The 12,339-nt window shown below is 38.2% G+C and overlaps 1 protein-coding gene across 1 annotated transcript in view; it reads right to left on the bottom strand.

Annotated features, from left to right (window-relative positions):
• The window catches only part of LOC150082376 (sodium-independent sulfate anion transporter-like), a 183,716-nt gene that overhangs the window by 26,964 nt on the left and 144,413 nt on the right, over nt 1–12,339 (bottom strand). The window contains exons 14-15 of the mRNA XM_090380497.1: nt 1,252–1,310; nt 992–1,078 (exon numbers count right to left, since the gene is read on the bottom strand). Of these exons, the coding sequence (XP_090236623.1) occupies nt 992–1,078; nt 1,252–1,310 (146 nt within the window). The remainder of the gene's footprint in view (nt 1–991; nt 1,079–1,251; nt 1,311–12,339) is intronic.

Raw genomic sequence — 12,339 nt, 5'->3', positions numbered from 1 at the left:
TAGTAACAGGTTCAGATGCAGATCAAGAGGAAGATGGGCTGATAATGCCACACAAGCATTAAAAGAAAGGGCTGAACTCTGCTAGAACTAAAGATCAAACAGGACATTGAACAGTAAGAAGGAAAATAGAGAATGGAAGATTAATAGTTTAGAATTAATCTCTATTAACCTGTAAATGAATGGGTAAGACTTGGATTGACTAACAAAGTTTAGGAATATTTCTGCAAGTAATAGTTGTTTTGAACACTTCTTTGCTTCAAGGAGTCTGGGACACTACAGAAAGCAAATCCAAGCCTGTTTGTGAAAAGTTACACAAATGAAGGTACGAAAATAGGGATTACAGTCACTGAATTTATATGCATTTGTTGCTTATTGATACTTTCTTCAGAATGTTCTTGTGAGGTACTGAAGGGCACGGCACAATTTTAAAGATTATTACTTTTTTTAAATTTTAAGATTTATACATCTCCATGCCATTTCTGTTAAATTAAATACGTTATGATAACTATATGTACATAGAAACACATTTAAAAAAATGCAGTCCACTGATGAGTGCATATTCTATTACTGTGTTTTAAAAAAACTTTTAAAGATTTAAAATGACTTCAAGGAATGAAAAATAGTGTATTTTTGGAAGACTGAAAAATATATTCAATTTAAAATTGTCTGCTATCGGATGAAAGACCAATAAGTTCTAAAACAGTCTATCATAAAGTGTTTGATTTTTTAAATAATGGTAGATTAACAATGCCATTAGTTTAAAAGTTCAATATCAATGCAGCTCATGAAAGCATAAAATTTGTTCTGCTATGATCATTAAGACCAATGCTTTTACTACAGAGTTAAAACCTTTCTGGCTTCAAAAAACACAATAAACAAGAATAGCCTGCTTAATAATTTTACAAACTGGGGTTACTTCTACCCATATGCCTTTTAAAAAAGTGCATATAAATGTTTCCAGTAAATCTATATGAATTTATATAATACTTGCCTTTCTTTCTTCTAAAATCAGTTTTGGTCTAGCATGTTGATAGAGCAGCATCAAAACTGATAATCCTGCACCAATTAAAATACCATACTGAAATAAAATAAAAACAATCATATACATACATATATTTTTTTTATGTAGATGTATGCAAGTCTTAAGTGTATATTCAAACTAAAAAAAAAAAAAGATAAAAATAACATGCACAACAAAAGATTTATACTATTATTATGGATATAATTCCTTAATGGAAATGTTTCACTCACCTCAAGTCCAAGAATAAAGGAGAGCAAAAATGTTAAGAAGCATGGCACAAGGTCCCATTCTGAATTTAAAAAGATTGAAAAAAAAAAAAAAAAAAAGGGAAATAAATGAAAAATTTTATTTAAATGCTGAGAAAAATTCTACATTTTAATGAAACTTTAATATTTAAATTAATACAGTAAATAGCAAAAGAAAATTTGAAAACTATATGCATCTCTGCTTTCAATTTCTATCCTAAAGGATACTTTTGACAGAAGTTAAAATATAGCTGAATTTTGGCTGCCTAAAAGGATCAAAGTGACTGAAGCTGAAGGCAAAAGTTCTCCAAACAGTTTATCCACCTGCTTAACTAAGTGTCCTCTGTGGAAACACAATACCTCCTCGGGTGCCACTTGTTTGGAGAGGTCTGGGTTCAACTAGAACAATTTCTGAAATCCCCTTTAATTGATGTTATAGCTGCCTGATATCAGATGGAGAGAGTATAGTTTTTCTCCACAAGGTCTTTGAATTCAGGAGAGGTCCCCATGGACTGGAGATGTGAAAACTGCTCCCCAATTCACAAAGGGAAATTAAAAGAGGAAATGAGTAATTACAAAGCTATTAGCTTAATTTCTGTTCAAGGAAAATAATGAAGTCACTGGCTAAAGAAGTAATGGAGGAACATCTAAACAGGAATGCACTTATACTGCAGTCACAGCAGTGATTTGTTAATGGGTGAACTCCTCTGACCAATTTTGAGTGGATATTATGATGTAGTAACAAAGGAACTGGATGCAAAAAATAATTCTGATATCATATACTTAGATTTCAGGAAAGAGTTTCATATTGTTACACATAAAAGACTGCTGTACAAATTGGAGTGGTGTGGCATTAATGGCAAGTTACTGCTCTGGATAGAGTGAAAGAAGACAGAGCTTGGTTATTAATGGTGGAGTCCTCCAGAATTCATTGCTGGGCCCATTGTTGTTATTTATTACTGATATTGAGGAAATTATATCAGGCTTAATGCCTAAGATTTTAAAAGATAATAGCATTAGAATTAGTAGAGGCATACAATGCAAGAAAGCAAGCTTATGCAGCATCAGCTAATAAAAAATAAAAAAAATCCCATTTCACTCCTCCATTCATTCCAAATGCCTGTCTAGCTCAGCCTTAAATTTATTTAGGCTATTAGATTCCACAACAAAAGAGGGAAGCCCGTTCCACCAATCAACTACTCGCTGGCTAAAGGTATATTTCCACACATCTGTTCTACAACTATCTTTCCTCAATTTGAAACTGTGCCCCCTCAGGTTCTTAGTCTGAGCAAGAGGAAGAATTCTATCAGCATTCAGCTTGCTCAACCCATTCAAGGCCTTATACACCTCAATCAGATCATCTCGCAGGTGCCTACTCTCCAGGCGCTGCAATTTGCAGAACTTAAGCCTTTCTTGGTAAGAGCACTCCTTTGTTCCCCTCACCAATCTTGTTGCCCTTCTTTGTACTCGGTTCTAGCAACTGTACATTCTTTCTAAAATGAGGCCTCCAGACCTGTACATAGTACTCTATATAATATAAAGGTTGGCAGGGTGGTTAATAACAGTAATCAGAGTAAGCTGCTGCTGCAACAAGATCTAAGAAAAAAATTAAGCAGATGGGCTGAAAAATGGTGTCTAACATTAACAAATGCAAGGTAATGCATATGTATAGCAGTAATTCCAGAGATTAACGTAACAAATGAGTGATACTACACTCAGGGTATGGAAAATGAAAGACTTGCAATCAGATATGAAGTTCTATGAGCAAATGCTGAGAGGCTGCCAGGACAGCTCATAGGGGTTTTGTCTATGATATACAGGACCTTTGCTAGCAAAGATAAGGAAGTGATTATCTCATTGTATAAGGCAATGATCAGGCTGCATTTTGAGTACTGCATACAGGTCTGGAGGCCTCATTTCAGTAAGAATGTAGATCTGCTGAAATAGGTGCAGAGAACAGCAATGAGATTTGTGAAGGAAATGAAAGGGTGGTCTTACCAAGGCAGGCTTCAGTTCTGCAAACTGCAGCATCTGAGACTAGGCATCTGCACGTAATGTTGAGGTACTTAAGGCTTTGAATGGATCAAAGCAAGAAGAATTGAAGAATGTCATGATGATGGCATTCTTCCTCATGCTCAGACCACACACATAATATGGCATAAATTCAAATTGAAGCACGATGTTTGCAGAATAAATGTGCAGAGATTTGCTTTCAGCCAGTGGATAGTTCATTGTTAGAACAAATTTCTAACTGGTGTTTTGGAAGTGAGCAGTTTGAATAAATTCAAGGAAGAACTAGGTAAATTATTGGAGGGTGCGGATAGGTGATATGAGAGTTGTCTTTTTTTGACTAATTCTTTATAAGTTTGCTTTCTTGGATAATTAGCAGAGGGCATATGATACAAGAAAGCAAGCTTATACAGCATCAACCAAAAAAAAAAAATTCCCATTTCACCCATCTATTCACTTCAAAAGTGTCTAGTTCTGCCTTGAATTTATTTAAGCTGTCAATTTCCATGACAAAAGATGAAAGCTTTTTCCAGCCATCATCACCTGCTGGCTAAAGGCAAATTTCTGCACATCAGTTCTATAACTGTCTTTCCTCAACTTGAGTTTATATTCCCTCAGGTACGTAATTTGAGCAAGAGGAAGAATCCCATCAGCAATGAGCTTGCTCAAACCATTCAAGGCCTTAATATACCTCAATCAGATCACTTCACAGGTGCCTAGTCTCCAGATGCCGCAATTTGCAGAACTTAAGCCTTTCTTGGTAAGAGCACCCCTTTGTTTCTCTCACTAGTCTTGTTGCTCTTCTCTGTACTCATTCTAGCAACTCTACATCCTTCCTAAAATGAGGCCTCCAAACCCGCATACAGTACTCAAGGTGTGCCCTGACCATTGCCTAATACAAGGGGATAATCACTTCCTTATTCCTGCTAGAAAAATTCCTGTATATCATTGACAAGATTCCATGACCTGCTCTGTCAGCCTGTCTGTGCTGCTCAGAAAACTTCATATTTTATTTATTTTATTTTTTTTGTTACTGTTGGTTGTTGGCGTGCATCGGCTTCTGTGGCAATAATGCACCTCCCAAAGTTTTTGCATCATACTGTGATCCAAGCCCGAGGCAAGATTCGAAATGGCTGAAACTACCAGCTGAAGATCAGTGAAGAGATTGAAACCAAGGCAGAGGGAGAGACCTACAAATATCTGGGGTTGATGAAGACTCAGCAGTTGGAAAGAACACAAGGAGATGAAGGCTCACCTGACTGAGAAATACCACCAGAGACTTAGAAGACTGCTAAAATAAAAGCTGAATGGTGAGAACATGGTGGCAGCCATAAACACTTATGCAATATTAACACTCCTTTGGGATCACAGACTGGACCAACACCACTCAAAGTCTGCCACTGAGAGACTGACCACAGCCCAGAAAGGAGGGAGGGGACTGACTGACCTAATGCACATTAGAAGAAGGCAATTAAGAACCTGTATTTGCCTGGAATTACTTCCAGGCAAATACAGCACCAATATACCAAGCTAGTTATTGTTAGTTATTTGGTTTTTAGGAGCATTAGCAACTAAGGCCATATTGCTCCGGGATATGCGGTGGTCATTCCCTGACCTTTCCGCATCCTCCATATTTGGTGGCGACGGGCTCGAACCCCGGTCTAATCAAGAAGCGTGTGCTACGCACTGCTGCTCCTTCCCACCTGGCTACAGAGGCGCCAATATACCAAGCATTAATAGACACACAGCACACAATGCTCAATCTTAACAAGGAGACCCCCCCCACACAAAACAGACAGAAAGATGGGGAGAAGAAGATACTCGCAGCAAACACTATAGTGACTCCATCAAGACTACATAGATAAGATGGCTTCCAAAGCACACTTACAAATGGGAGGTTCTTTCCTGAGACCAAAGGATTCTGGAATGACAGATGACATATCAACGGTGCAACCTGGCCCCAGAAACAATCCAGCACATCATCACAGGATGATCACCCGGGCAGAGTACACTCTCAGACACAACCAGGTTGCTAGGATAATACAACAGAAGCTAGTACAAAAATACCAGTTAATCAAAGAAAATATACCACATTACAAGTACAAACCTCAGGCCATACTAGAGACCACTACTCACAAACTATACTGAGATCTTGCCACAATAACAGATAAGACTATCCCACACAACAGACCAGACATAACCCTCGTTGAGTACACAGACCTGAGACAGAAGTCAAAGATATGTAGCATATGGAACAAGTGTGTGTGTGTGTGTGTGTGTGTGTGTGTGTGTGTGTGTGTGTGTGTGTGTGTGTGTGTGTGTGTGTGTGTGTGTTATGGGGGTTTAATGGTGCATGAGCTGCTGGGTCTATAATGCACCTTATGGAACAAGTAATGACTATCCTTATCACCGTGTCAAGCACTGGCATAGTGCCAAAGAGCCTCCATAAGAACTTAGCATCAACAGGCCTCCCAGAAAACACATGTAATAGAATTCCTCAAACAACAGTAATAATAATAATAGGACACAACCAACCATTCAATGCACTTGGTACCAGTAGCCATCAAAGGGCAGGAAAAATCACAAAAAGAAGAAAAAGTTTTTATAATAATAAAAATCTCAGAGAACACTTACATGGAATTCCATTCCATTTATTTATATACACAATTATTACATTTATATACAAAATATATATACAATTTTATATACATTAACATTCTCATTATACGTACATAAAATACTATATTATATATGACCTCGTACGTGCATCCCAGTATCAAGGGTGGACCCTAGGCAAAAACCCATCACCACCTAGTTCATCTGTACAGCTGGAGAACCTCTACGAAGTTGGCCTAAAAACATGTGTGCGGTATTATACCACCGCAAATACAAGGCAGCTGCTACCTGATGCCCTTCTCTAGGCATGGGTTTACATTATCTGTTTGTGCCGAATGCACAAGTCCCGCACCCACCAGAGGTAGTGCAATACTGTTGGTTCCTATCTCACTTCCAGATTACCCTGACCTTGGAGCGAGCAAATAATTAAATAAAATGAAATAAGAAATGAATGAAAAGTGAATCACTAGAGGAGAAAATTCCGCAAATTATCCTGACTACCACCAAGAAATAGTAAATATTATATAAACAGTATTTTATTCTTATCATTTTATTTTATTTATTTTTTTGGCTGGTGCAGCATAAGCTACAGGCTTCCTTGCACCATGTGGCCATTAAAAAAAAAAAAAAAAAAAAACAGATATATACAACACTTGTCCTTGATTTAAATGTGCTCAGAGTCTCAGAATTCCTGAGAATCCGGAACACAATATATAATTAGTTTACTATTTGTAAATAATAAGAGGAGTTTTAAGAATGGCTAAAGGCAAATTAACAGCATGAAAGGCTAATTCTGAACGAGAAGCATGAACTGAAGCCGCATGTTGATTAACACGAATATTCAAAGGAAAACGAGTCAAACCCTGGTAAGACGAGTCACAATCAATGCAAGAAATGTTGTACACCAGGTCATTAATTTGTGTTGCAAATGAGGAAAAGACTGAGTGATTGTTCAGTATAGTATGTAATTTCCGTATTGGCCTGGCCACAATTTTAAATTCGGTATCTTTAAAGAATCTGTTAAGCTGTTTGTGCCACTGTTAATCAAAGAAAACTCTGTTTATTGTAGCAAGGGGATAACTCCTGTTTAAGAATCTGCTGGTTAATATTTGTATTTCTGAGCCCAAAGCAGATTCCGTCATTGAATATTTGTAGGCATTTAGAAATTGATTAAAGAAATCTATCTTTTGTAGGTGAATGGGTGATAGGTGTTATAATGTAGAAGCGTACTGGTGTTTGTAGGTTTTCGATGGATGTTAAATTGGATTTTATGCGAGTCCTGAGTAAGCGTGAAATTTAGAAAATTTAATGACTTTGCATCCGTATCCTCCCTTTCCAATGTAAATTTGAGTCTAGAATGAATATTATTAAACAAATCTAAAATGTCTTGGATAGTACTACTATCAGTAATAACTAGAACATCGTCTAAATACCTCCCATAGTATACGATACAGGGTCGAAAAGGCGTCAAATGTATATGCTCAATCGATGAGAGATAGATCTCTGATATTAAGCCGATCAGGCTCAATCCCATTGGCAAACCAAAAATTTACTGCAATAATTACACTCAAACACCAATCAAGCGATTAAAAATTTTACTACAAAATACAAAAATAAAATACTATGATACAAATATCGGGAGACTAAACTATTACAATAAAATAAGTTATGATAAAACAATTAAAAAACAATGTTAAAATTTACTAAACTACCGAAGCTTTCGGAGACTGCTGTCTCCTCCTTCAATAGTTGAAGAAGGAGACAGCAGGAGACAAACAGTTCAACAGTTGAAGAAGGAGACAGCAGTCTCCGAAAGCTTCGGTAGTTTAGTAAATTTTAACATTGTTTTTTAATTGTTTTATCATAACTTATTTTATTGTAATAGTTTAGTCTCCCGACATTTGTATCATAGTATTTTATTTTTGTATTTTATAGTAAAATTTTAAATCGCTTGGCTGGTGTTTGAGTGTATTATTGCAGTATGGAATTTTCCAGGTCCATAGGCCTGTTTGAAGATAAACCAAAAATTTGTTTGTACACTTTGTCTCGAAAGGGGATAAACTGTAAATTGAGGCCAACTATATCACCCTTCGAGACAAAGTATACAAACAATTTTTTTGTACACTACGTACAAAATACTACACCAACAAACAATAGTAATATCAAAAAATACTTTATTTCTGTCCCATATGTTGAACAGTGGCACAAACAGCTTAACAGATTCTTTAAAGATACCGAATTTAAAATTGTGGCCAGGCCAATATGGAAATTACACACTATACTGAACAATCGCTCTGTCTTTTCCTCATTTGCAACACAAATTAATGACCGGGTATACAACATTTCTTGCATTGATTGTGACTCATCTTACCAGGGTTCGACTCTTTTTCCTTTGAATATTCGTGTTAATTTTCCTTTGAATATTCGTGTTAACACTGCGGTACAATTAAACACATGGGTTGTGTTAGGGTAGCTAAGAATAGAAACAGCATGTATACTTGCGTGTACACCAATGCTAGGAGTTTAGTAAATAAATTCGATGAATTTGAGGTATTGCTCAAAACATCAAAGGCAGATATTGTTGGGATATCAGAGATGTGGTGTCACACAGATATAAGGAATGCAGAACTGGAACTTGGGGAGTACAACGTCTACAGAAAGGATAGACAGGATAGGAAGGGAGGAGGGGTTATGCTATTAGTTAAGAAACACATAAAATCCAAGGAAGTGAAGCCAGTTGACATCGATGAACAGGGCAGTGTCGAGTCAGTTTGGTGTGACATAAGCATTGGGAGATCAAAATAGAGAGTAGGAGTGTGTTATAGGCCTAATGACTCTGATGAGTATAATAAGAAACTGTACAGGGAAATAGAGTGGGCCAGTAAATCAGAGAGTCTTGTAATGGGGGATTTTAATTTCCCAGATATTGACTGAAATTTGTGGGCTGGTCACACACACTAGCAAGGCTTTTGTGGATTTATTGGATGATTGTTTTCTACATCAGCATGTTCGGGAGGCAACTAGAGGGAGTAATACTCTTGATTTGATTATCAGTAGTGATTCTTCATGCATTAAGAATCTGCAGGTAAATGAACCACTAGGTGGCAGTGATCACAATGTGCTGAAGTGGGATTTACTCAAAGAGGTAACTACCATCAGGGGTAAAGGGAAGGGTTATTGCTTTCGTAAAGGCAACTACAATGGTCTGAGACAGTATTTAAATTCTATACAGTGGGACCAACTGATGTTGTTACCAACATCAAATTCAAAATGGGAAGCATTCAAAGAACTCACCTTGGAAGCTACTAGGCTTTACATACCAACTAAGAAATATTATTCAAGGTTTAGGCCTAAATGGATTTCAGATGAACTAATACGACATATGGCAGAGAAGAAAAATGCATGGGATACATATAAATTAACACGAGACACAGAAGCCTATGATAGATACAAGCTCATCTGTATCCCAGTTACAAAAGAGGTTAGGCAGGCGAAGGCAGATTACAAGAAATCTTTGGCAAGGGATGCAAAGAAAAACAGCAAAGAGTTCTTTACTCATGTAAACTCTAGAAGGAAGGGGATGAATCAGATCGGTCCACTTGATATCGATGGGTCAACTGTTGATGATCCTGCTCAGGTAGCTAACAAACTAAATGAATATTTTGCCTCGACATTCACACATGAGCAGTTATTCATGTGTGAATAACTGCTCATGTGCGCTTCCTTGGACTCAGGGGAGGTACCCATGGACTGGAGATGTGCAAATGTGACCCCAATTCACAAAGGAGGATCAAAGGCTGACAAGTAATTATAGACCTCTGAGTTTAACGTCTGTTCCAGGAAAATTAATGGAGACAGTGGTTAAAGAAGCACTGCAGGATCATCTAGACAAGACTTCAGTTATAGCTCGGACACAGCATGGTTTGTTAAGGGGAAGTCTTGCCTGACCAATTTGATTGGATACTATGATGCAGTCATAAAAGAACTGGATGCAGGGAATAACTTTGATATTATTAGCATTTAGCATTAGCATTAGCATTAGTAGAGGCATTTGATGCAAGAAAGCAAGCTTATGTAGCATCAGCCAAAAAAAAAAAAAAAAAAACCACTTCCACTTCACCCCCCTGTTCGTTCAAAATACATGTCCAGCTGAGCCTTAAACTTATTTAGGCTATCAACCTCCACCACAAGGGATGGAAGTCTGTTCCACCATCCAACCACCCGCTGGCTAAAGGCAAATTTCCGCACGTCTATCCTACATCTGTCTTTCCTCAATTTGAATTTATGCCCTCTCAGGTGATTTTTCTGAGCTAGAGGAAGAATCCCATCAGCATTGAGCATGCTTAAACCATTCAAGGCTTTATACACCTCTATCGATCACCTCGCTGGTGCCTAGTCTCCAGACACTGTAATTTGCAAAACTTAAGCCTTTCTTCGTAAGAGCACCCCTTTGTTCCATTCACTAATCTTGTTGCCCTTCTCTGTACTCGTTCCAGCAGCTCTACATCCTTCTTGAAATGAGGCCTCCAGACCTGTATACAGTACTCTAGGTGTGGCCTGACCATCGCCTTATACAATGGAATAATCACCTCCTTATCCCTGCTGGAAAAATTCCTGTATATCATTGTCAATACTCCATGAGCTACTCTTGCAGCCCGTCTGCACTGCTCAGAGAACTTCATATCTGCCTGCACAACCACCCCCAAGTCCCTTTCATTCTCTACCACTGTCAGTGTTGTACCACAGAGTTGATACGTTGCTCTGGGGTTGCTGTTTCCCATGTGTAGTACTTTACTTTGTCAATGTTAAACTTCATTTGCCACCTCTCAGCCCATCTGCTCAACCTTTCCAGATCCTGTTGCAGCAGCATAGTGTCAGTAGTGTCCTTGACAACCCTGCCAACCTTTGTATCGTCTGCAAACTTGGACATTAAGCCCGATATACCATCATCAATATCATTTATAAATACAGAAAACAATAATGGACCCAACACTGAGCCCTGAGGGACTCCACTAATAACATCAGTCCACGATGAGCAGTGTCCATTGATTACCACTCTCTGTCTTCTCCCCCTCAACCACCCCTTTATCCATAGCAGCAATTTGCCTCCAATGTCACACTGCTCCAATTTGTGTAGCAGTCTTCCATGTGCAACAGTATCAAAAGCCTTTCTAAGATCCAAGTATATAATATCAAAGTTATTCCCTGCATCCAGTTCTTTTGTGACTGCATCATAGTATCCAATCAAGTTGGTCAGGCAAGACTTCCCCTTAACAAAACCATGCTGTGTCTGAGCTATAACTGAAGTCTTGTCTAAATGATCCTGCAGTGCTTCTTTAACCAGTGCCTCCATTAATTTTCCTGGAACAGAAGTTAAGCTCACAGGTCTATAATTACTTGTGTCAGCCTTTGATCCTCCTTTGTGAATTGGGGTCACATTTGCACATTTCCAGTCTATGGGTACCTCCCCTGAGTCCAAGGAAGCTCTCATAATTATGGCTAAGGGTTTGCTTACTTCCTTTGCTGCCTCCTTTAATATAACTGGATAGATCCCATCCACCCCGGGTGCCTTTCTTGTGTTTATCTTCAACAGTTTCTCCTCCACTTTACTCCCAGTTATTTCAAGATTCTGTAGCTTACTGCTAGAGTTGAATACACCTCTGGCATTCCCCTCGCTGAATACCTCCTCATGTGTGAATGTCGATGCAAAATATTCATTTAGTTTGTTAGCTACCTGAGCAGGATCATCAACACTTGACCCATCAATATCAAGTGGACCAATCTGATTCATCCCCTTCCTTCTAGAGTTTACATAAGTAAAGAACTCTTTGCTGTTTTTCTTTGCATCCCTTGCCAAAGATTTCTCGTAATCTGCCTTCGCCTGCCTAACCTCCTTTGTAACTTGGTTGCATATCAACTTGTATCTATCATAGGCTTCTGTGTCATGTGTTAATTTGTATGTATCCCATGCATTTTTCTTCTCTGCCATATGCATCATTAGTTTTATATTATATTCCATATTATATATCCATCCATATTATATATATGGATCTTAGAAAGGCTTTTGATACTGTTGCACATGGAAGACTGCTGCACAAATTGGAGCAGTGTGGCATTGGAGGCTAATTGCTGCTATGGATAAAGGGGTGGTTGAGGGGGAGAAGACAGAGAGTGGTAATCAATGGACACTGCTCATCATGGACTAATGTTATTAGTAGAGTCCCTCAGGGTTCAGTGTTGGGTCCATTATTGTTTTCTGTATTTATAAATGATATTGATGATGGTGTTCAAGCTGAATGTCCAAGTTTGCAGACGATACGAAGGTTAGCAGGGTTGTCAAGGACACTACTGACACTATGCTGCTGCTGCAACAGGATCTGGAAAGGTTGAAAAGATGGGCTGAGAGGTGGCAAATGAAGTTTAACATTGACAAATGTAAAGTATTAC

The sequence above is a fragment of the Mastigoproctus giganteus genome, chromosome 8, assembly GCF_048544385.1.
Source record: "Mastigoproctus giganteus isolate SK-2022 chromosome 8, ASM4854438v1, whole genome shotgun sequence".
In the NCBI taxonomy this organism is placed as follows: domain Eukaryota; kingdom Metazoa; phylum Arthropoda; class Arachnida; order Uropygi; family Thelyphonidae; genus Mastigoproctus; species Mastigoproctus giganteus.
This window is presented reverse-complemented; position numbering and strand designations above follow the sequence as displayed.